The sequence below is a fragment of the Dipodomys spectabilis genome, unplaced genomic scaffold, assembly GCF_019054845.1.
Source record: "Dipodomys spectabilis isolate Male_0828 unplaced genomic scaffold, ASM1905484v1 ptg000045l, whole genome shotgun sequence".
Classification (NCBI taxonomy): Eukaryota; Metazoa; Chordata; class Mammalia; order Rodentia; family Heteromyidae; genus Dipodomys; species Dipodomys spectabilis.
Window position 1 is genome coordinate 4,075,361 of NW_024870722.1, and position 27,118 is coordinate 4,102,478.

The following is a 27,118-nucleotide window of genomic DNA, read 5'->3' on the forward strand; positions in this document are numbered from 1 at the left end:
CCAATATACATATATATAATTTTTGATATAAAATATTAAACTTTATAAGAATACAGAAGACATTTTAATCTAGCCACAAAGCATCTCATTCATGTAAGAATTTATGAAAGCCCATATTACAATGTTTCCTTATTGATAATCCAAATAGATTTCATTAAAAACTAACTAGACCAGAGTAACCATTTCCCCTTTGAGCAAGGGGAGAGAAGTAGCAAAAACGAAAGGGGGAAAACACACAGAAAAAAACCGAGGCCACAAAAGGCCATGCCTCCAGTAATATCCATGTGCTGAAATGCAAAGTTTCCTGAGGAAATGAACTGTAGAGGAAAACAATGATTGACTGTCAACTAAGTAGTTTGTAACAAAGAAGACAAAGCAAGTTGTTTCTAGGTTTCCCACATAATAGTTATATTAAATTATATTTACAGTTTTATTCTACATATACTTTATTCTATATATTTTTTAATTACATATATATATATCATACTGATAAAAGTAATTTGGAAGTTTATCTTTTTTGTACAGTCTATGTTTTGCTAAAACTCTAGATGTGCTTGGTATCAGATCAACATCCCACTTGTGTTCCAAGACAGCTGAATACAATGAACAGCAGGCAGGCAGGACCTGCCAGAGGCAGACCAAGTGGATAATGTTTTTGCAACAGGTTCTTAAATCAGATGGTCACCGACTCCTCCTTTCCTAAATGACTTCCTTTTTCTAATATTTCTCCAGGACCGTAATTCCTACATTAGAAAAAATATAATATCCAAACTGGGCGCTGGTGGCTCACGCCTGTAAATGTAGCCTCTCAGGAGGCTGAGATCTGAGGATCACATTTCAAAGCCAGCCCATGCAGGAAAGTCCATGAGACTTATCTCCAATTAACCACCAGAAAACTGGATGTGGCACTGTGGCTCATGTCATACAGTGCTAGCCTTGAGCCACCTTCCCAGCCCTGAGCTGAGTTGTTTTAAAGGAAAGGTCTGGTACTACTCATTTAGACATTCACTATAAAGTATTTTGCTATCAAATGAAGAAGTTAGCATGTGCATGCAGGAAGGACTCTAAGTCAAAATTCATGTTCAACAGTTACCTCTACCCTGTCATTAAAAACACTCAGGGGTCTGGGAAGGTGGCTCAGTGGTAGAGTGCTTGCTTTGCATGCATGAGGCCTTGGGTTCGATTCCTCAGCACCACAGAAGCAGAAAAAGCTGGAAGTAGCACTATGGTAGAGCCACAAGTGCCAAGTGGTAGAGCGCTAGCCTTGGGCTGAAGAGCTGAGGGACAGTGCCCAGGCCCAGAGTTCAGCGCCCACGACCGATAAAATAAATAAATAAATAAATAAATAAAATCCTCAGGGTCTTAATTGGAACCTAAGAGTCCAATATACCTGACTTCTACCATTAACACACATATTGATGGGATGTGGGAAAGCAAAAAACAGATGAAATAGAAAAATTGGTATAATTTTCAGCAAGCCCCATTTGGTAAAGCAAAGCCTATAAAGCTTCAGAGGACCTTTTAAAAGCTTTTCCTAAAATGCTACCCACTAACACAGGTCTATTATCCAAATCTACAGGTAAAAGAAATCTAAGTAGGTCACTGGTTTTAAATTTCATTGGGATACCCTTTCTTAAGGTATTCTGCTTCTACTGAACTAGTCCACCAGCTGTTGCAGCCCTTTTTTAAAACAGATTCTTTCCCAAGATCAGTGGGCTTAGAAAAAGACAAAAGCTAAGATGGGAGGCTCTAGAATGGGCTGAACCAGTAATCACAGCAGAACATTTCCAGAAGACCTTTGCGCAAGATAAAAAAACACGACAGGCCCCGGAAGATATCCTGAGATTAAAAAAAAAAACGCTGTAAAACACTTTATTCTCATGTACTGAAAAAATAAAACTGGTTAGTTTTTATACAGCATTTTGATACAAAGGAAGAGTTCCAAGAAACTCTTCCTTTGTGAATCAATATTTAAAAATTTCAGTGTTGGGTAGAATACTAAGTAGCTTATTTTTAATATGCATCACATGCAAATTGATTCTGTGAGCAAGTCGACTGAGTCAAACAAATGCCTCCAGTAGTTCTTAGAGCTTTTACTACACTGCCATGTATTATAAACCTCCAGGTTTGTAGGATAAAGTATTTCTGGAAACATTTTATCAGAAACTACCTTTTCAATCTAGTATTCCATGTAAAACACTTCAGGAAAGCTTCTGCTAATATAAAATACTTTATTTGTATGTTTATAATACAGGTATATTCCCTCAGTTCAACTGTGCCCACAAATGCTGGTTGTTAATGAAGATTGGTCCCTACCCTCTCTACCTTTCTGTCCAGCTTTTTTACCAGCAGTCACATTCTACTCTTCCTGTTATGTCCTCTAGTATTTACCTGTTATTTCCAAATAATATATCACTCTCCCCATCATAATTCTTATTTATTATAATACTATGTGAATATTGTTTACAAATGTGTGATATAGTTTCATTTTCTTTCTTGCAAAGTTCTCTTTTGTCATGCTTGCTTAAAAAATGACTATTATTAGCCAGGCATCAGTGGCTCACGCCTATAATGCTAGCTACTTAGGCGGCTGAGATCTTAAGGATCAAGGTTCAAAGCCAGCCCTGGCAGGAAAGTCTGTGAGATTCTTATCCCCAATAAACCACCAGAAACTCAGAAGCGGCGCTGCTGCTCAAGTGGTAGAGTACTCGCCTTGAGCTGAAGAGCTGAGAGACAGTGCCCAGGTCCAGAGTTCAAGCCCCACAAATGACAAAAAAAAAAAAAAAAGCTTATTATTAATTCACCACCAAACATTCCACGCAAGATTATAAAACTCCCCTGGACAGTCAAGCATATTAATCTACTAGTTTCACTTCTTCCCCTCTTCTAGTGAGATAAACCATTGTTTTCCAGGCTGCTGAGGTTTCTGTCACCACATTTAGGGAAATTTCTGCCTTTTTTTCTGAATTGAATGAAATCTTAGGGCACACTGCCTCTCTCCTGTGCTGAATCGTCCTTCTATTTGGTTTACTCATGTGCAGAGCATATTGTCCTGCAGTAGTTTCCTGTTGAAGTGTGTACATAAATTAAACTGGAACCTTTCTAGAAATTATTGTTTCTTCATATTTAATTTTGCTATGTAAATAGTCATACTCTACCAATAATTTTCTACTTCAAATGTTGCTGCTAAACAGTAGAATTTCCTTTTGATTTTTGATCCTTAATATAAAATCTTTCTTAAGCATTTTATTACCCTCAGTCCTAATGGAGTAAATTTTACAAATACTGACGATGGATCTTTTACCCACTTATTTTGTTAGGTAATTAGCAGACCTTTTCATACTCAAACATCCATATTCTTCAGTTTTGGACTGTCTTCTGTTCTCTTTTTTGTTTCCTTTTTTCCCTCTTTTTGAAGCTTATAGTGATAATAGGGCTTATAAATTTTCTTCATAATTATAGCTCTTATCTTTTTGCTCTCTTATACAGGCACTTAATATTATCTTCCAGTGCTTCTGTTCATGTTTCCTACATCTGCCATTATGTACCTAATTTCTAAGAGCTTCTTCTAATTGTTCTTTTTCTACAGTAATCCTTCTGTTCTGTATCATACATGCAAAGTAATCACTTGTTAGTGAATCTTCATATAATTGAGATGGTTATTTATATGCTTTAAATTTTCTTCTAGATTAGAGATATATAGCTAAGTGGTAGAGTGCTTGCTTAACTAGCTGAAAAGTTAAATGATTCTTATGCTCCTCTCAGATTCTTTTTCCTGTGTTTAAAAAATATTAGTTTTATTTTGTAATGATTTTGGTTCCTACATTTTGGAAGCTTTCCCGTGTTAAATATGATTCCTCAGCTGTGCATTCATATTTAAGAGTAAGCTCCAGAAATAGACTCAAGTTTTGCAGGGGATACACACCCAGCTGTCTCCTAAGGGTGTGTCTAAGTGTCTGTGTCTGCCAGTCTGTTTTTGAGATCTGGTCAGTTTCTCACATGAACTGTCTGATCTGCACAGGGGATATATAGGTGCAGCTTAGGTTTCAGCCTGCTCTGCCAATCAGCTGACATCCATCTGTCTACTCTAAAAGATGTGAACACTACTTCTGTTCTATACTTCCTTGTCTTCTTGATCTTCTGCATTACAACTTTCAATTTTCTCATCACTTCAGTGAGTTTTTCAGTAAAGATAAATGATTGTTTATTCTGCTAAGTGGAGGGCCTGTATTAATAAATAATTACATAGCCTTCATCATATTCCTTATTTTGAGTAAGAAGAAATACTTTAAAACAAATACTTTAAAACATAAATACGCATTTCTGAATCGAAAACATTCTAAAGGATTTATTTAAAGGTATTTTTGTCAATCTATCTTTGACTGAATAATATGCTTAACTTTCTGTGGTTCTCTCAAATTATTTACACTATACTAAGTATTAATCCACCTTGTACACATGACTCAATTGTTTCCCAAACATTTCTTTTAAAGAGACCTCAGCTAAGCCAGAAACAAGTGGCTCACACCTGTAATTTTAGCTACTTAACAGGCAGAGATCTGAGGATCTAGGTTCAAAAGCTAGCCAAAGCAGAAACATTTATGAGAGTCTTACTTCCAATCAGTCAGCAAAAAACCAGATACAGGGTGAAGCTTAAGTGGTAGTATGTTAGCCTTGAGCAAAAGAGCCAAAAAAAGAGCATGGGGCCCTGAAATTAAAGCCCCAGTATTGGCACACACAGAAAAATAAAGATACTTCATCAAGCTGAACAAAATGCCCTCAGAATTTCAGAAAGATTTCAGGTTATATTTTTTCCAATATTTGTATTTAAAGACACTAGCCAGAATTCACAAATCCTAGTGATTTATGGGCTAAGCAGGCTGCTATAGTTGACCTTTTTCAAAACAAAAATGGTCTCTGCTTTAATAACCCTGCTGCAAATTCTATGTCTATTCTATACGTAAGAAAGGTGACAATAAACCATTTGCAAAAGAACAAACATGTAGTAAGTGGCAGAGAAGAAATCCAAGCTTACATATCTCTTTCAGATATTCTCTTTCTCAATAACTCAAGTAATTAGTTAAGAGATAGGGTATCACTATACATTTTAGGCTGACTTTAAATTCACAGTCCTTCTCCAAATTGTATATACCACCCGAATTGAATTTCTTTTAATATGAAATAACAAAACTAAATACAGGACTTCAAGTTAAATTAAAATCACAAGTCCAATGTCTTACTAGAAAACTAGATGCAAAATTCTTTGTCATTTTTCAATAAATATTTCATGTTTTTTCTTGATGTCTCTACACACCTCTTATCCACATCATCAAACCTATACTCCCAGTCAGATAATCAATAATCTTAAGAGTATAAGTGTATTCCATCCAACCTATACAGCCTTCTCCCACCAAACCTACCTTTCAGCCTTAGCCACACTCCAAACCCATGACTTCTGTTTTCTTCCCTCTAACCATCCCCCATGGAAAACTGAGTTCCATCCTGCTATGCCATTCTAATGTCAGCTAGTCTCATGCCCCCTCAGTAGCTCAATAATATGGTGGTTGGACTCCCTATGAGCTTCAGAGATATTCATTCTGCACCTTCCCTCCTTGCCCTAGACGGATGCTGTAGAGCTGAGATGCCACAGCCAGTGTAACAGGCTGTTACCTTCAGACTTCTCTTTCATTTCAGGATAGCATGGTGACAACAATCAGTAAATCAACAATCTTTATTATTTTAAGTATTATGATATCTTCAGAGTACTAGTTGAATTAGATAATAATTACATCAGTCAACCCTCAACACAACTTTATGAGACTGATGAATTACTGTCCCTCTTATAAGCCAGTAGCATTCAGGCTAAGAGAGATTAACTTCCCAAAGGTCCCACAGCTTATATGAGACAAGAATTGAAATTCAAACTTATCCAGCCTCTCTCTACAGCCTAGGCTCAGGTACCCTTTCTCCTGACTACTACTAAAGGAGGAGAAAAAAAAAAGAACAAAGCAGCTCAATTAATTCCTCTTACTTGCTGGAAACTCTGCCCTTTGCTCTGCTCTCTCCCATCCTATACATTCTTTTCCCTAGCCTTAGCTTTTTACAACTCATCTCTATACAATGGTAACAGGGATTCTTTTTTTAAATACACACATTTTGGAAAACTTCCTACTGTCTTTCATCAGTCCAAATATATAAAGAATGGAATGTGGAGCAATGTGGATAACTGAAGACAAACATTGTAGCCAGGTTTTCAGACTCACCTCTTATTTTTCTTATAGTTCTCCAAGTGCTGAGACTGCACATATTTGTGTCTTTCTAATTCACACTGCCCACACAAATCCTCCAGATGCAGCAAGTGATTTTCAACCTCCTCAAAACTAGCCTCTAAATGAGCTGAAAGTACATAAAACAAAAAGTAAACATTAAAAGTCAGAATTATTGATTAGGAAGAAAAGAAAAAGTATAAAATTTGAAATGTTGAGACTTTTGCATCTGTTTCATATACTTTATTCAACTTTGAGACAATATTAAATATAATGACCAATATTTAAAACATACTTCAAATTTTTTTTCAGTATATTTCAAACATTTTGAAGACATAACTTTTCAAAATACTTTCATTAACAAGAATAGAATATCATAATTAATGTTATTTCCTAATTTCCACAGGTGAATAATCAAGTTTTCATATAAAAGAGGAAAGAACAAAACAAAACCAACACAAAATAAACTGATGTAACTTAATTTTTACAGTTCCAAGTTAGGTAGCATTTGTTTTGCCTCTGACACACCATGGTCAATAAATCTCTAATGTACAATAAATAAATCTCCAGCACTATGTAGAAAAACTTGGTAAGTCTAGGTTACTGAGCCAGTCTGTAGTTGGACGAAGAAGACTCAACTTTACTTGACAGTTGACTTGTCTTTCTCTAGCTACTCGGCTTCCAGACCACACAGCTTTGCAGCATTTTAGAACACAAAGAATATCTGGTCAATTCCTTCACTGAAGGGATTTGAGACCAGAGCCTGGAAAAATTAATTCAGAGACAAGCTAGCTCTCTTGTTACAAAGCTAGGGAAAACCAAATTCCTTTTACAGTAAAGTGATTGTCAGCTAATGGAGTGGTAAATAAATCCACTTCATAACGGCAAGGACTGCTTATTTTCTCATACAACAGAAAAGGTTTAGAAATTAAAGCTCTGAGAACTCAAAAAGGTCTCCAAAGCATTTACTGAATACCACTGGCATATACCTGACATTGGAATACAAGGTTGGAAAGATGGATCTTGTACTCAAGGAGCTCACAGGGAGGCCTACTCCAGCAGCAGCATAGCTGGACACAGGAGGAGTTCTGAGGAGTGTACCTAACTTGGGGAAGAGGGGAGGGCCAATCTTAAAAGAAGTAACTCCCAAATTGGGATATGACAGTCATCCACTCACCTTAAGGGGCTCTTATGTCTAAAAGCATAGTCAAGGGTATAATTTAAAGGTGTACAATTTTGTCAAGAAAAATGAAAATGTTATGATATATTGACCTTTTAGATTTATCTTATTTACATCATGATTGTTACTCATTAACACAATTATTTATTTTGGATGACTTTTCTAAAACTGCTACAATTTTCTCTTCAGAGGTAAGATGACTGTATAATTTTGCCAGCTCAGGCTTAAATAGCTACAACATGATCTATCATTGATCTGCTGGATTTTCATAGGACTCTATGTTTTCCTCCCCACTACGGTATTATGAAATGAACCAGGGTCTCATTTAAGATTGGATGATAAGCAGTCTATTACTGGAGCTACGCCTTTGGTCCTTTTACTTGCATTTTGTTTTTGAGACAGGATCTCACTACTTTTTCCAGGTTGCCTGTACCTTCTACCTCCCACAGAGCTGGGCTTACAGATACCTACATTCATAGGATTTCCTAAACTAGCTTTCAAGGAATCTATGTTAGAGGCAAACTCCTCAAATTTCAATTGATAATTCTAGGCCAATGAGGATGCAATCTTTTGTCTGCCTTTAACTTATCTTTGTTTAATCTAAAGAGCTATCGACTCTACAAATAGTCACACTTATTAGTATCCTAAATTTTAATTCTACTAAATATCTGGACTTATAAAGATTCCCTCTAGGAAGAGAAATAACAAAATGCTGAAATAAGGATACAGGTTGACCCACTGTAACAATGAGATGTACAAGACACTATGTTAAAAACAAACTTTACAACTTGTAGCGGGGGTGGGGGTGGGGGTGGAGGGGGTGGTGGTGGAGGATTTGGGGAGGTAGGGAGGGAAAGGTTGGTAGGGGAAAAACAAAGGAGGGGGTAACAATGCTCAATAGGAAATGTACTCATGTAACTGTAACCCCTCTGTACAGTATCTTTACAATAAAATATACATAAAAAATAAAACATCATATTATACCTCAAAAGACAAGATTCCCTCTATTTGGTATGGTTGAACTGTTACAGACATGGATTCTGGAGAAAAATCTTATTGGAAAATGAAAATTTGATGACTAGTAATTGAGCGGTTCTGCCCAAAGACACTGAGGTGATGACTTTTATCACAGCAATCTCTCACTGCAAGCCACTGGTAACAAAGAGGCAGAAAATACCAGTTTATAATGGTTCTAACTCTGTCTTTAGGGGCCACATAAAATAGCTAATGCATGGAAAGGCTAGATGAAATAATCAGGCTAAATCTAAATTCTGATCACTAGATATATTTTAAGAATGTTTAAGAATGATACAAGAATTTAAAAGTTTTAAGAATGTTATAAATTGTAGGTAAGGAGTCTATGTGAGAGAAAAAGTAAAATGATTTTATACTACTTGCTGTTTACATTATTTCTCTTGTATTACATGGAAAAATGAGACTAAGAGACAATCTAGGGAAACAGTAATGTAAGCACTGAAGAAACAAAGATTACCTCATTCCAGTGTAACTAGGTTGCCAGTGTCATAAACCATACAAAAGACTATCACTGCTAATAGGATTATGTAAAAGAAGACCATACTTTTGAGTGGTAAGAATGAGAACAATTAGCTAAACATAAAAAAAAAAAAATTTGGTGCTAGTCCTGGGGCCTGAACTCATGGCATGGACACTATACCTGAGCTTTTATGCTCAAAACTACTATTCTACCACTTACGCCAGAGTTCTACTTCTGGCTCTTTGGTGGTTAACTGGAGATATCAGTCTCAATGGACTTTCTTGCCCTGACTGGCTTCAAACTAGGATTCTCAGATCTTAGCCCACTAAGTAGTTAGTATCACAAGCTTGAGCAAATGGTGCCCGATGTGAATATGGACACTTTTTAACTCTCCCTGGGCATCATGCATGTACCCTTAGCACATGGAGAGCTGGTTCAGAGCAGTGCTCTGAAGCACAAAGAATCCCAAGCTCTACTCCTCTTATGTAAGTCACAATGCGTTAACTCATCTGTGAAAAGGCTAAAAATATGTATCACACACCATGTTGTCATAAGGATTAAGTAAGCTAAAGTACCTAAATTTAGCACTTGCCAATTAGTAATGTAAATAAATTTTAAATTTAAAATACATTTTAAATAAATGTAAAATTAGAAACATTTAATATAAAGATTAATCAAGTTTTATAAAATTCTTTTAGAACTTGGTTGATCAATAACAATCACAAGGTAAACAGAATCTACAGAGAGACATGAAAATACTAATAACACTTTTCTTTTCTTTGGATTAACTGAAATACATATAAATAATTCCCTGGGTTATACTCTTAGGCTTAAGACACCAAATACATGAGGGGAGTTAAATTTCAAATGCTTTTAGGTGCTGGTCCTTGGGCTTGAACTCAGGGCTTGGGCACTGTCCCTAAGCTTTTTTGCTCACTTGAGAGCCAGAGTTCTACTTCTAACTTTATTTGAGTAGTTAAGTGGAGTTAAGATTCTCACAGACATTCCTACCTGGGCTAGCTTCGAACCACCATCCTCAGATCTCAGCCTCCTGAGTAGCTAGGATTACAGGCATAAACCACCAATGTTAAACTTCAAATGCTTTTTAAAAAACTAGACAGTACAGTCAATAATTACTTCATATTGGAAAATATATATGTTGTCTTTTACCTTTTGAATTCTTATTTGGACAGCTGGCAATTTCCTTTTAGATTCTAGCTCTATCAGCTGACTACAGAGTTAATGAGGCCAGGAACTTGAATAAAGTTGATCCTGAGGTGGGCCAGTTAGTTTCTCATGGACAGAAGTTTGTTCTATGTTCAAACTGTATTTGCTGTCACAGTCACTCTTCTCTTAATAACATGGGCCAGGTGAAAACATGTGAACAATCTAGTATTCACCTGGAACACCTAATGAAAAAGAAACACACTCCTAATAAGAAAGGAACATCTTTCTGAACTTGGCAATAGCAGTATGTTCTTGTGTTCAATGAATGACAATTGTAGATTAAAGATGCCTGGGATAGTCAGTGGTCACTTTGTTACTACCAATGGTACCACCAATCCATATTTATGTTGTCCAGTTTAAAAAGCTGTAGAGGCACAACAAAAACTACAAAATATTGAAGAAGGAAACTGAAGTGGAAAGACCTACTGTGGTCCTGGATTGGCAGAATTAATATCATGAAAACGGCAATGCTTCCCAAAGTAATCTACAAATGAAATGTGATACCCATCAAAATCAAAACATCATTCACCAAGATAGAAAAAAATGATCCAAAACTCATATGGAACCACAAAAGGTCCTGAATCACAAAAGCTATCCTGGGCAGAAAAAGTAGTGTTGGGGGATAACAATTTCAAACTTCAAACTCTACTACAGAACTACAGTAATGAAAACCACTTGGTAATGGCACAAAATCAGACCTGAGAACTCCTAATGGAACAGAAGACCCAGAAATAAACCCAAAAAATCTACAGCCATCTAATATTTGATAAGGGACTAAAAAACATAGACTGGAAGATTGGGAAAACTGAAAATCCATAGGCAGAAAACTGGAACCGGACTCCTATGTATCACCTTGCATCATTATCAGTTCAAAATGGATCAAAGACCTCAATGTAAGACTCAAAATCATGAAACTATTACAGGAAGGAGTAACAAAGGACTTTTTAGCAGGGGCAGGAACTTTCTAAGGTCCAGAAGGACAGTAAAAAAAAAAAAAGTTAAAAAGCTAAAATGACAGAATGGGAGAAGATTTTTGCCAGCTATACATAAGACAATGGCCTAATATCCAGGCTATACAGAGAGCTTAAGAAATTGAAACCTTAATTAATCAATAACCCAATTAATAATAAATAAGCTAAACTGAGACTTCTCAGAAGTAAAAATGGCCATGAAGAAATATGGCCATAAAGGAAATGCAAATCAGAACAACACTATGAATCCATCTTACCCTAGTTAGAATGACCGTCATCAAGAATTCTTACAATAGCAGATGCTGGTGAAAAGGAACCCTAGCACACTACTGGTAGGAATGTAAACTTGTTTAAGACTCTGGAAAGCAGTATGGAGGTGCCTCAAAAAACTAAACACAAAACTACCCTATGATATAGTCATTCTACTCTTGGGTATTTATCCAAAAGAGTAGAAATTAAGATCTAGTGAAGCCACACAACTGTATTCACCACAGCACTTATTTCACCTCAGCCAAGGTATGGAATCAACCCAGATGCCCCTCAATGGATGAATGGATCAAGAGAAAAATGTGGTATATATACACAACAGAATTTTACTCAGCCATTAGACAGAATCATATTGCATCATTTACAAAGAAAGACATGGGGGGAAAAATCATGTTAAGTGAAGTACATAAGGGCCAGAGAAACAAAAGATACATGCTTTCCCTCAAATGTGGAAGCTACAATTGATAAATTTGTAAGCAAACACTTTGAAGTGGCTTTCAAGTGCATACAAATGTATTAACTGAAATATGGTAGATTCAGGGTAGAACACAAACGGTGTAACAATTCCTTAGCCTAATGCACAGTCCAACAAAATAAACATCAGGAAATGGGTACTCAAAAGGAGAATGAGTTTGTGGGAAGGGAGGTAGACCAATGAAGAGAGGAAGGGTAGAAAAATGCAATCATAAAATTCAACACATATCCTACAGAATTAAAAAATTGAGGAAAGAGGGTGGGATTGGGAAGGATATGTGAGAATCTTGAAAAGGGTGCCACTGATCAAGATTCATTATATTCATATACTATTTTATTGAATGGCAACTTCTTCGTATAACTAAAGTTAATAAAAAATACATGTTAAAAATAGTAGAGGCTCCTGAGAATCAAGGATCATGTTAAATTCCTTACGTGATCTTTCAGGGATTATATGTCTACAACCTGCTGTTACACCACACTACTATCCTTTACAGAGTCTACCTTACTGCAAGATCACTAATCATCATCCTAAGAACCCTCTAGACTCTTGTATCCTTGCCTTGACAGTAGTTGATATGCCTTGACTCATCCCTACCCCTCTATCCCATCACCAGCCCTCAAATGCACTTACTCCTCTGTACTTCCAGAGCCTCACAGAACCAATTCTGACTGAATTCATGCAATCGTTTGTGTCCTCTCATCTATCTCAGGAATCAGTAAGGAACTTCAGAGTGGAGACTGTATCTTTGTATCCCCTACATGACACGCATTTTGAGTATATTAAATTAAATTTAAACTGTCAGAAATTTAATATCCCTAACCCAACCTGTTCATTTCCTATCAGTAAACAAGTTGCATATGAGTAAATCTGGTAAACAACTTAGAATGCATGCACATAAAACACTAGCAACCCTTCATGGACACAATTATACCTTTACAAGGAGATTAAGCCTCACCATTTTGTTTGCTATAACAACAGCATATGTCTTGTTTAGTGATTTGAGAAATAGGTGGAATTTTACTGTGAAAAACCATTTGGGAATGCCTGACAGCTGTGCAGGAAAGAGCTCCACAAATCTTTGTGAGAAGACTGTCCCAGAGGAAGAACAATTCGGCTTAAGAGTTTGTCTCAGTGCCCTTTGTCTCAAATACATATAATCTACAGTGCAGCCACTGATATATAGAAAATGAAACAGCACACTAAAGTTAATTATTTCACACCTATTGAGTTTTCTTACAAAATAACTAGTCTCACAGAAAAAGGAATCTTTGGCTGCAAACCACGGGTCATACAGGCAGGTGCTAGGAGATGGTGAGACTTCAAAAGCTTAGGTTATATTGTGATATGCTAGTAAATAAGGTTAACGGTGTCATAAACAGTAGTAGTAAAACAATGATGATACAAAAATCTTGAAGGGAGGCATCAGCCTGAAAAAGCCATTTTGGAACAAATGAGATCCATGTATACACTTAAAAGTATCCAATGAGGTATGCCCTTTGAAAGGTCTGATTTCAGCGGGCAACCTGGAGAACAAGATAAAACAGTTCAAAACAGCTGTGACAGTCTCCTTATTAGATGTCCTCTCAAATTCTGTATGGAAGAAAGCAACACAATAATGTATTAGACTAGGTCAGATCAAAAGAAAGATACAAAAACTCAATATTTGCCTTCTATTCTCTGATATCACTACATTATTTAAGAATAGAATTTTCAGTTCTAGATGAATGGACAATCTTCTAAAATAAATCGTATGAAACTAATAGAAAAACTCAAAGACAAGCCCTTGATGGATTAAATGTCAATGAATGAATAGGATTAGACTACCCTCTAGTGGATAGTTCAGAGAATTCAATAGATAAGTGTTCAAAACTATATTCCCATACATTGCAATTCTACTTTGCAGTTCAATAACAAAATGTACACCGTGGTTATTTCACAGAAGTATACAGAACCTGGAAAATATACTTCATTTAATCCTTATACCTGTCTTGCAATGCATAAACTACTACCTAGTTCATCTTACTCCATTTAATCTTATGGTTTTGTATTCGAAACTATTTTGTAGCACAAGCAAAAGTGTATAACATCCCCTTCTGTCACAGAAAAGAATGGCTGTGTAAATTTGCAAAGGCTAGAGAGATTCACACTAGAAAGTCTTCTGATAGCATATACCCATCCTTGTTCACTAATACATATCAGGCACTGTGCTAAGTGTTTTCATTTAATCCTCCAATTCCACATGAAAATTTAGGCAGGCACAGTCACTACTCAGCATCTTTGTGGGATTGGTTCCAGGATCTTCATAGATACCAAAATCCTTGTATGATCAAGTCTATAATATAAAATGGCACAGTACTGCATATCACCTATATTAATTATCCCATACTTTAAATCATCTCTACATTTAAAATAACTAATATAATGTAGGTAGGTAGTTTCCACATTTTTAATGGGTAATGACAGAAGTCTATATATTTAATATAGACAATGTATTTTAAAATGCCTACTTCTTTTTTTAAAAAACAGTAAAGATATTTTTTTAATTGTAAAAATCGTACAGAGGGGTTACAATTACATGGGCAAGGTAATGAGTACATTTCTTATCAAGCACTGTTGCCTTCTCCTTTGTTTCCCCTTCCCATACCTTCCCCCCTGCCCCCCCAAAGTTGTAAAGTTCATTTTTTGACATAATGTCTTGTACATCTCATTGTTGGAATGGGTCCACCTGTATCCCTATTTAAACAATTTGTTTTTTCCCTTCCCCTCCACAAATTATACCAACATCAAATACAGAGGTTATACCATGGGGGAGGGACATACAAAGCCACCAAAAATCATCTTATAAATGTTAGAAACAATCACAAGAAAGAAAAAACATTTGAATCCTTATCCTGGGGTTCATTTTGCCTAATATCAACTTATCTGACCATTTCTGCTTGTCTCATACATATACTAATTATTGCAAATAAGGGAAACCATGGGAACTATATTTCTTTGGGCCTAGCTTACTTCACTTAATATAATTTTTTTTCTAAGTCTTTCCATTTCCTAACAAATGGGGCAATGTCATTCTTTCTGATGGAGGCATAGAATTCCATTGTGTATATATACCACATTTTCTTGATCCATTCATCTACTGAGGGACATCTGGGTTGGTTCCATTATCTTTGCTATGGTAAATAATGCTGCAATAAACAGTTGTGCTTGTAGCTTTAGCATGGTCTTGTTTGTGATCATTTGGGTAAATGCCCAAAAGTGGGATTGCTGGGTCATAGGGGAGCTCTATGTGGAATCTTTTGAGGAACCTCCATACTACTTTACAAAATGATTGAACAAGTTTACACTCCCACTAACAATGCAGTAAGGTTCCCTTCTGTCCACATCCCCTCCAGCATCTGTTGTTATTAGAGTTCTTGATTATAGCCATTCTAACTGGGATGAGGTGGCATCTCAATGTTGTTTTGATTTGCATTTCTTTTAGGGCTAGGGAGGTTGAGCATTTATTCATGTGGCCATCCTTCCTTCCTCTTCAGAGAAGTTTCTCTTTTAAGTCTTTAGCCCACTTAATGCCTACTTCTTAAATATAGTTGGCAGATCTGGGTGTAGGACCCCATAGGTTTGATGACCCGATTTTACCCTGCTCCTCATTTTTCAGACAAGGAAACTAAAGTCTGGACTAGTGAAGAGACCTATGTGGGCCTCCGTTAGGAAGTTCTAGAACTGAGAAACAATCTCAAATGTGAAAGTTCAGATTCATTATTTTTCACTTTGCAACATATACCTTTATCACTTCTTTCTATATAACGGGACTTAGTAGTCACTGTCAATAAAACAGACTTTCCTAAATTAAATAGATCATATCCCACAAAAAGTCAATATGTAGGACTAGTCAACAATTCTTGAAGACCAGGTAGCTAGGGCTCCAATTTATTAATCTACAGGATGCTAAAAGCATCATCAAAAGCCTGAACTGCTCACATAATATAAAACCTTTCCTCTTTAATAACAGCAGACAGTCCAGAGAGCAAGACAAGATCAAAAGAGATTAAGTAGCCTGATAAAGTATTAGATATGACAGGACAGGGAAAAAATTCAGTTAAAGTCAGTTACTATTTATTCTATTGTTTTTATTACTGCTTGAAAGTCTTTCAATTTTGTGTCAAGGTAGTTTGGAGATGATAGGCGATACTTTCAGGCTATCAAAAAATCAATATATATAAACATTTAAGAATTAAATGATTCCAATATCTAAAATTAATGTTTGAACTCATTAAGATGAATTCCTAAAGTGCACCAATAATACAGATACTTATTTAAAACTTACCCTACAAAATTTGGCTTCATGATGTATCCTATTATACATCAATACTGATTCCAGGCAATTTAACTTGCTTAGCTAAAAGCTTCACAATTTCAAAACATCTCCGTATGAGCATATCTGTTGATTCCAAGGCTCTATCTTCCACAGTTACTCATTCATTAAGTACAAATATTATGCAAATAGCAGCATAAATTAAACCCTAAAAGTAGCATGTCTTTCAAATGCTAATAGGTAATGCAGTTCACATAAAAACTGACCGTGTAGATTTATATCTACTAAGCAAGATAAAATTAATTCTCCCAAGAAAACTCAATGTAAGTTAAGATATAGAGTAGGTAGAAAATGATTCAACTGTATTTAGAAGTGCCTATCTGCCCAGAACATTATGTCAGGAAATCATTTGGCTTTGATTTGCTCTTAGCAGTAGAGATTTTCAGATTAGTACACAGAACTCAAGTGAGCATTTTGGAAGCCCTGCCTATACTGAAGAAACTAAAATGCAGCTTCTGAAGAATAAGGTCATATATTCTCTAAAAACCAAACCTTTTCAGGGCCTCAGAATCTTCAGTAAGAATGAAAATACAGCCTATTCTTTTTGTTGTTTTTTTAAAAATATTTTTTACTTTTTAAAGATGTTTTGCCAGTCTTGGAGCTTGAACTCAGGGCCTCGGCACAGTCTCTGAGCTTGCACTCTACCACTTGAGCCACAGCGCCACTTCCAGCTTTTTCTGTGTATGTGGTACTGAGGAATCGAACCCAGGGCTTCATACATGCTGGGCAAGCACTCTACCACTAAGCCACATTCCCAGTCCTTAAAACACAGCATATTCTAAGAAAGACTTTCATAGGCTTCATTTCCTACAGAAAACAACTATAAACAGAATTTACTCTCAGGTACAGGAACTAAAAATAAGAAAGAAGTCACTGTAGTAGAGTACCTGTAAAGATATGCAACCAGTAAGAAGCAAGTGGCTAAAAGAGAGCAAGAAGAAAACCCCAGCTATCTAGAAGGCTATCTCCATTAGCTAGTTATCCAAGGCTTGCAAAGGAAGATAATGACCTACAGGAGAGAAACAAGGCAAGAATGACCAAAGCTATTTCACAGTTCTCCTAGGAACTAAAATCTGTTCCATGTTTCTGAAGAAACAACAAAAATTCAGCCCCCTAAAGGCCTCTACAAGGGTTGGGAGACTTGCAAGTAGCTCTCAAAGGCTGATACCAACAGCTCCCATCCTACTGTCTCATCACTCACCAGTCACTGTGGTTGTCACAACCTTTCCAAAATTAAAGTCTTTATCTATCTGCAAAGTATGGAAAATAAAAGCCACTCTTACGGGGCTCTGGTAAGGATTAAAGATAGTACCTTTAAAGCACCTAATAAGCTCTGACATCACGGAAGGTGCTATGAATGTTGGCCCAACAGCAGGATTCTAAATAACATGTGTCTATTCACAGAAACAAGAAGCTGTTTTAGGATTTAATAATTATCACCTTTGTAAACCAACTTTCTGTTGCTTTAAAGAACAGAAAATGATAAGGATCTTAACCTTCTTGTCTACAAGACTTGGTCAGGTTATTATTAGCTCAAGTTGTTTATGCCCTGTGTACACTAAATTCTGTTTCCACTTAGATCTTGTGCTTAGGAATCACAGTTGAAGCCACTACAGTACTGCATTAAGTCCCAACACACCAGACTGAACATAAAAATGGAGTAACTCATGTTCAAGTTCCACAGCACCAAACAGGAACTTAGTATTTCCCTGACCTTCCCAAAAGAATAAGAACAGAAAGGTAACAGACAAATTTCCCCCTAAAAAAGCCAACTTTAATTGGCAAGGTAAGTGACCTCCATTTTAATCTTACAGTAAAAAGAGAAGCTGAAGTAACCTGATGTCAACCAGCTATTTTCAATTGTTCTCTCCCCACCCCAAAGTAACTTTGAAATTACCAACACACATTTTACTTCTTGTTTATCCTTCAATTTTACATTCTGGAAATGCAGATGGAAATCTAAATTATTATTTAGTCCTTTGGCAACTATCAGTTTCACTATTTCCTTCAGGTGTACAATTATCAAATACAATGTATACTTTTCTGCATATATATATATATATATACTTATATAATGTATATATATATATAAGGATAGCAACATAATTCACCCAAAGAAAATAATGAACTCCATAAAGCTTAAATGTAGCCAAGCAAGTACTTTCATTTAACTGAAATTGTCTGATCTCTTATCAGTTTGAGGAAGAAAAAGCACTCTGTAAGATAGGAAGCTCCAGCAGTCCTAACATTTAAACAACTACTTTTAGAGTATATCCTACAGTCAAGACGAAGTTACCCTAGTCCCTCTTATTTTCCAAATTTACAGGTTTAAAAAGATCTAATCTCACGAAGACAGTTCTAAGTCAGTGAAATTAGAATTATGTTTACTGAGCTGAACTGAGGCAGAAAACATTAATGGCACACTTTAGAAATCATCTCCACACTTCAAATCACTTTCTGTCTAATCCTTAATTAGACTCTGAAATTAACTAGAATACACTGTTTTTCCCAAACCCTGTTAACCAAGAATTTAATGAATTCTTAGAAAGCATTGAAATTATATTACTAAATCTCATTACTAAAAATGATGTACACTACAAACATCAAACTTACTCAGGTTTGCCATCAAGGATTCTAAGTCTGCTATCAGACCAGGAAGCTGCTGGAGCTGCTCCTGTAGCTCTGTCAAGCTGGTCTTCTTTTTTTCCCAGTGTGCTGAGAGCATGACCACCTCACTGTCCACCAGCTAAAATACAGACCAGAGGACAAAAGACAATCCAATCAACAAAATTACAGCCAGCAGCACAGTTAATGTATGTTCAGCTGTACAGAGGGCAGTTCACGTTATGTAAAGACTGAAGTTACTTGTTTTCAGTAAAGAATCAGCTTAATGTTCAGTACAGGAAAACTCCAAGTACTGCTTGTGTCACAGCATCTTAATCCAGTGAAGATAAAAGTTCAAAAATGACTTTAGAGATTGAAATTACTTTTAAGAGCACTCTATGCATAGAAGAAAATGAAACAGCTGGGTGCCAGTTGCTCATGTCTGTAATCTTAGCAACTAAGGAGGTTGCGATCTGGATCGTGGCTCAAAGTCAGCCCAGCCAGGAAAGTCCATGAGACTCTTATCTCCATCAACCACCAGAAAACTGGGAAGTGGTACTGTGGCTCAAAATGGTAGAGCTCTAGCCTTGAGAGAAAAAGCTCAGGGACAGTGTCCAGGCCCTGAGTTCAAGCCCCATAACTGACAAAACAAAAAAAAGGAACAATGAAACCAGTTGAAATTGTTTTAAGAGGAAAGGAAAGAGGGAGATGTACAATGTTTCTATAACATCTTTTTAAAAAGGAAATTACCTCAAGTATACATTATTTTAAAAGAAACTTCATTTGAAAGTCCAAACCCACAAAAACCACAAACTATCACCAAAAAGAAAACAAAGACAAGCCCAAAAGATAATTAAGATGTACTTGTTTGCTTTATGAAAGTAATTCTTATAACAGAAATTTCCCTAATGCATTGTAAATACATTATAATCAATTTACAATTAAAAGACAGAGTTAGGTAAAGGGTACTATATAAGAAGGAATTACTAAGAGAACCAAATTAAAAGGCATAAAGTTAGGTAAAGGGTACTATGTAAGAAGGAATTACTAGGATAATCAGTCAATTCTAAAAATAGAAGATAAAGATTTCCATTCACAAGAAAGGAACTGAAATATGAAACACTAATAAAAGGCACTAAAAACAATAATTCTAATTTGTTTTCCTGAAGACTGTAGAGGAAATGACCATCTGTTTCTCCATGACAATTTTGTTTCTGTCTTAATAGTAGGTGAGAAAAGAGTCTAGAATAAGGTACAGGAACAAGCAGAAGTCACCTTTTGAAAACAGGACTGATAATAAGCTATGTTCTCTGTAACTAAAAAGTTGGCAGAATCCACTATATACTAGACAAAAATACATTTGATTTTTTTTCCTGTCCGTCATGGGGCTTTAACTCTGGGCCTGGGTGCTGTCCCTCAGCTTTATCAGCTCAAGATAAGCACTCTACTACTTGAGCCACAGCACCACTTCCGGTTTTCTGGTGGTTACTGGAGAGTTTCACAGACTTTCCTGCCCAGGTGGCTCTGAACCACCATCCTCAGATCTCAGCCTCCTGAGTAGCTAGGATTATAGGCATGAGCCACTGGCACCCGGGAAAATACATTTGATTTTTACAAACAAAATCACTAAAAGCCAGACACTATGGCTCATGCTTGTAGTCCTAGTGACTCAGGAGGCTGAGATCTGAGGATCACAGTTCACAGCAAGCCTAGGCAGGAAAAGTCCATCAAACTCTTATCTCTAATTAAACACCAGAAAACCGGAAGTGAAGCTTTGGCTCAAAGTGGTAGAACACTAGCCTTGAGCACAAAAATTCAGGGACAGCGTTCAGGCCCTGAATTCACAACTGATAAAAAAAAAAAAAATCACTGAGTTCAAACCCAATGTGATGGTGCATGTCTGTAATTCTAGCATTTAAGAGGCCAGCCACAAAAGGAATGTCTATGAGATCAAGACCAGCCTGGCTCTAAAATGAAAAAAAAATACCCACAAAACACAACCTATCACTGTGTTTTCTAGTTAAATTTATTTTAATAAGATGATTTACATTTTCTAGGATTAAAATTCTTCAAGATTTAGAATATAAATACATCTGATTCTAAATCTCAATAGTTTAAGAATTTTAGAGGAATGAATATATCAAAAGAAGACAGAAGATTATTTGGATGTGGTGTTAAGATTGTTTCCACATTCTAACAGAATCCACATCTGAAATGAACTAAGGTACAATGTGCTGATTTCCAACCCATACTGAGAAGATAACTCTCACGTTCAAGGTATACTGGAGAGCCAACACCAGCCTTAATACGAACAGCCTGGGAGGATTTTACTATGTTGCCCAGACTGGCTTTAAAACTCCTGAGTTCAAGGAATACTTCTGCCTCAGTCTCCCAAGTATCTAGGATTACAAGTGTACATCACCACTAGCTTGACAAATTCTGTGGACTTAAGAAATTCTGTGAACTTTTACATGTTCTCAAACAGCCTATAGAAAGATCTCTAAAAGTAGCTTCAAAACTACTGAACAGAGGGCGGGTATAGTGGTGCACACCTGTGATCCCATCCCTCAGGAGATAGAGAAAGAGGATCATAACTTCTAGGCCAGCTTGGGTTCCATATAGAAACTCTTTTCAGTTTTTTCTCTTTTTAAGCATTTTTGTTAAAATGAACACATGCATCAGCAGTCTTCTACCTTCCATCTTGTCACACTGGAAGGTCATCAGAGGCGTGACTCTCCTAGAGCTGTCATCTATAGGCGTGACTCTCCTAGAGCTGTCATCTATATAAACAGCAACTTCTTCAGATTCCACCTCCACTTCCCTAGCCCCAGGACCTGCCTAGGCTCTTTTTGGGGAGGTGTCATTCTTTTCAAAAAATGTCCATGGTGGTTTGCTTAGTCTGTTTCTTTTGTCTTTCAACATAGATGTCTTTATAAGCAGAGAATGCACCATGAACATTTCTCTCCATCTTTTGATGTTGAAAGTTGATGACTTCAAACTTTTTTAGTTTGATGTCTGTCAAAGCTCAGCAGCTTCTTTTTCTTCTGCAGCTTCCTCTTCTCTTCCCTCTTCCTTAGCTGTGCATCTCTATTACAGATCCAATGACGCCTCATCAGTCACTTCCTAAGAATCATGGTATCCCCTCAACATCCAGGGACAACATCCAGACCCTGAGCTTAAGCCCAAGACTAGCACAAAAAAAAAAAAAAAAAGACAAACTAGGCAATTCCCTTGGCCTTTTGGACCGCTGTTTCTACACAGGAAAAACATTATTGGAAATTTGCACTGGCAAATAATTTTCCTCTATAATCAGCTTACCAAGAGATCCAAAAATTCATCAGTCACCTTCACATCAGCCCTTGTTGACTTATTACTTTCTCATTACGCAATGAACCTTTGTTTACACCACTTAGAACAACAGTAAACCGAACATGAAGTTGGGACCAGCTTTTTCTTATACTGCAAACAAACCTTTTGCTTTGGCCACAATCGCCACAGCATTAAGAGGGATATACTTCATTGTCTGGTTTTCCATCACTGGAGTTTGTTTCATATTTGATGTAAAGTCCCTCTCAAATTTTTATTAGTCTCAGCTTTCAATGTCTAGGTTCTATAACAACTTCTATCACTTTGTTCTTTTTACATTGCAGCTATGAAATGAGACATGCCTACCTCCATAGTCCCTGGTTACTTTTCTCCCTTATTAGCAACTCTTTACCAGTAGTGTTTGTTTTTGTGCTGGTCCTGGGGCTTGAACTCAGGGCCTGGGCTCTGTCCCTAAGGCTCTTTGGCTCAGTGCTAGTGTTCTATAACACTTGAGCCACAGCACCACTTCTGGCCTTTTCTGAGTAGTTTATTAGAAATAAAAGTTTCATGGACCTTCCTGCCCAAGCTGGCTTCAAACTGCGATTCTCAGATCTCAGATGTGAGCCACCAGCACCTGGCTTATAAGTAGGTTTTATGCTTATGGCCATGAGGAAGAAAAAAATCATATGATAAAATCAAGAACAAGAGGAAATGATACTATGAAGACACAAGGTAAATGAAATGTACAGGTATCACTCAGCACATTATTTCATAAGAACTTGTGGAATAAGCAAGAGGAGTAGAGTATGCTCTAAAATAATGATATAGTATGGTAAATACATAAAGCAGTAAGAGCCATTTATTTTCATTATCCAGTATTACAGACATACACAACTGTATATGTTATACCTTCATATGAGTGGCAGTGCAGTATGTGTTTTTACACCAGTGCCACTACAGGTATGTGAAGAATGAGTTACATTATGACATCACATTGATTATGATGTCACTAGGCAACAGGAATGCTTTGGTTTCACTGTAATCGTATGGGACCACCACTGTATATTGATCTACTGTTGACTGAGAAATGTTATAATATAGCTTATAACTGCACAGTCTAATTTAGAGCCAGAGACCAACATTTACCCTCTTTTTGTAATTAATAAAGAATAATACTAGTCTAATTTTCACCATATATAATCTTGTGTTCATCGAATATACAGCTTCATTAATTTCAATGATAAAGTCAGCTGAGATCAAAAGTCAGAATCCCATAAAAGACTAAAAGGAAGTTTGATATCAACAGCACAGAATATATTGATCTTAGCTAATAAAGCTTTAAGTGTGTACTACAAATACTTTTAAGTTCAAGTTACTTTTGCTTTTAGTTATGTAAGTCTTAAAAACTTTTTTCTCTTTTTTTCTCTTTTTTTCTCATTGTCCTATCTCCTTCCTCCTATTCTGTTGAGTGAGGAACCCAACAGTGCCTTTAAAACTCTAGGCAAAGACATCATGCTCCTTTCCGTTTGTCACTGGCGAGAGTGAACCAGCAATAGACACAACTCCAGAGTTAACATCTGCTCCCTGGGAAATCAGTGGACTTCAGGCCATCCGGTCCAAAGCAATGCCTCAGCACATACACCTGGAAGCCCATGCTGCTGCTTTAAAGGAAAGCCGGGCTATCCGTTTAGAAGCCTGCCCTCTCCTTACCTCACCCACCCAACTCCCTACCTGTAGGGCTATTCATTGTTAAAATTTACTTTATTGATGTATTTTTTAAATAGCAGCTCATATGCACCATGTTTGCCTGGAAAAATTAATGAAGTTTTACTTACTTTCCTTCAAATATCATACGCTCATTACTTGTGAACTGGTATTGAATTCAGGGGACTGAAATGTGGTCATCATTTCTAGAGGGTAATACCTAAAGACTAAGTGAACTCAACATTTAACTTACTGAAAATTTTTTTGTTGTAAAAGTTTGTGTGGACAAGATGTCTCTAAGTAACTCAGGCTAGGTAGCTCAGGCTGGCCTCAAACTTCTGATTCTCCTGTCTTTGCCTCTCCAGTGCTGGCATTAGAACTAAGTGCCAACCACACCCAGAAAATTTTTTACCTTTTTTTTTCAACTAAGCAAGTTGATGACTTTAGTTAGGTAGATTGTTTTGCCTAAACAATAAAGAATTTTTTGCAGTAGTGGGTTTTGAACTCAAGGCCTCTTATTTGTTAGACAGGCAGTCTACCACTTAAGCCATATCTCCATTAGTTTTTTGCTTTATTTTTTAGGAAGGATCTCATGTTTTTGCCAAGTCAGCATTAGACAGCACTCCTGCTACTTATGACTTCTACAGTACCTGCAACCCTAGGCTCTAGCCAACAAAATGGAGTCTTGCTTAGTTTTTGCACAGGCTGGCTTTGAGCCATAACCCTCTCAATCTCTGACTCTTGAGTAGCTGGTATTGCAAGCATGACCTACTCAACCAAGGCAATAATAAATTCTTGAAGAGTGGGCAGATGGGATTCTATCTTATAATATGTATATACTGTACAGTCATTAAACTTCATTTAAAACATTATACCTAAAAAAAATTGTATGTACCTGAATGAAAGTATGAACTCTCAAGCCTAACTGAATTATCTGAGAAGCCATAAAAACATGCACAGGAAGTTTCATAATCAACTGCTAAATTCACCTTCAGGTATTTTCTATAAAACATTTTATAATTATAAATTTAACCTTAAAAAACTAAACAGTTAACTCTGAAAAAAGCTTTATAAGATCAGCTATCTCTTACCTCCCCAGCATGTGCACATTCTTTTGCTCTTCTGTGTAGTGCAGCCCATGTGTCCTCATACCTAAGAAGAGCAAAAAATGATTCAAAATTCAAGCACACATTAAAAAGACATACTATCTAAAGATGAGCCTGTAACATATTGGAGTTCCAAAAGGGAAAAAGTAAAAAATTAATGAGACATTTACAAGGACACAGAAATCAACTTAAATGCTTCCTTCTAATGGCCAAAGACAGGATGATTTGAAGAGACACTTAGTCTCAAAGTGTCTCCCTGCAGAATACTCAACTAACTAAAATGGGGAGAAAAGCCAAAGGAGGAAAAAACCTGGCAGATTCCCTAACCAAGTGATCCAAATTACTCTCAACGGTAATGAGATGTCAGTCATCATCTGCCTCCTAACATGATATACTCAGAAATGCACAAAATGACTCTTCTGGTATTCTCCATCCTAACATCCGCATATAAAACACAGTCAGAGGTTCACCGTGTTGAATGCTCAGTTCCTAGCAATTGGTACTATTTTGAGAGTCTGGAAATTCTTGGAGCCATCCTCCAAGAACATAGCTGGAAGAAGTAGGTCAGAGAGTAAAGGTATCTTAACGCCAGTCCTTTCTTGTCTCCCTTTTTCTCTGCTTTGTCGCCAGCATTATATGAATTTCTCTGCTCCAACACTCTCTCCAGGGTATGGTAGAGTGAACTCTCTGCAACCGAGCCAAAATAAAACCTTCACTTTATGTCACCTAACAATGCATTAATACACAAAAGGCATTGACGTAAATTTACTCAGCAGAAAAGAGAAAGATCCAAATTAATGAAAGAATTTGCAAAATAGCGACCAGTACTGTTTGCAAATGTCATGAAACTGTTCCAGATAAAAGTCCTAGTGAGGGGCTAGGAAGGTAGCTCTGTGGTAGAGTGCTTGCCTTGCATGTATGAGGCGCTGGGTTCGATTCCTCAGCACCACATAAGCAGAAAAAGCCAGAAGTGGCACTGTGCTCTAGTGGTAGATCACTAGCCTTGAGCTGAAGAGCTGAGGGACAGTGCCCAGGCCCAGAGTTCAGGCCCCATGACAGACCAAAAAAAAAAAAAAAAAGGTCACAGTGACTAAACATGCACAGTTCTGGATTTGATCTTGATCCAGAAAAAAAAGGATGTCAGCTAGAGAGCAGATGACATCTAGTAAGGTTTGGAGTAAAGCATTTGTCAATGCTAATTTCCTGGCTTTAATCACTACACTATAGTTATACAAAATACTAACACTGGGGATGCTGGAATTCTTATTCTAGGCACTCTATGGTTTGAGCCATACTCCCTGCTTCTGCAACTTTCTCCAAAATCTGAAATTATCCCAAAATTAAAATGTAACGATATATATGTATAATTTATTCAGATAGGCTGATGTATAACTTGATTTTCCATAATTTCTAAAATTCTATCTATCAAAATGAAGTTGTCTAACTAGGAATGTGTATTTTAAGAATGTCTAGTCATGAAGAGACTTTTTTTCCTATTGAATTTAAACGGAAGTCAATCTGATAATCCTAATGGACTGTTACCAGCATCTATGTGCCATGAAAAACAATGCAGAAAGTCACACAATTAATGTAGCTCTATCACTGCCAGCTAATTTTCTCTGGTATATCACATTGTGTAAGTGTCTATTAAATTCAACAAGTATTTACTGAATGTCAGGCATCGTTAGGTACCAGAGGGGCTAGGGTGAATTTTACTTCTTTACCTTTCTGTCCCAGTACCTAGCACATAGGACTTACTAAATAATAGGACTATGAATAAAGGAATGCTCATTTTAAATTTCATATTCAGAGATTAATGGCAAAACTTCCTATTACTTTCTCAATCAATAGAAAGGAACAATGAATCATCAATTAACATTTAGACTCCAGGTCATTAATTACCTACCATCACTTCCTCTTTCCCTCATATACAGGCTTTCCACGCCCTCCCTGCTATTATATATCACTTTCCCTCGTGTCAACTTTCCCAGGTTAGCATCTGGTTTGTGATTTTCCTGCTTCATTTGGCATTTCTTCAATAATAATCTAGATTGACCAACCACTCTCTCTTCTCTTGTCCCATGGCACTGAGCACTGTTTGAAAGGTATGTACTATACCACAAAGACTTGCTATTTAGCCCT

General features: G+C 36.7%; 1 protein-coding gene across 2 annotated transcripts in view; it reads right to left on the reverse strand.

Moving 5' to 3' along the window:
• Positions 1 to 27,118, reverse strand: part of Dtnbp1 (dystrobrevin binding protein 1) — a 94,879-nt gene that overhangs the window by 51,163 nt on the left and 16,598 nt on the right. For both annotated transcript variants that reach the window (XM_042678571.1, XM_042678570.1), the window contains exons 4-6: positions 24,962 to 25,022; positions 18,870 to 19,002; positions 6,264 to 6,396 (exon numbers count right to left, since the gene is read on the reverse strand). In XM_042678571.1, coding sequence (XP_042534505.1) covers positions 6,264 to 6,396; positions 18,870 to 19,002; positions 24,962 to 25,022 — 327 coding nt within the window. The remainder of the gene's footprint in view (positions 1 to 6,263; positions 6,397 to 18,869; positions 19,003 to 24,961; positions 25,023 to 27,118) is intronic.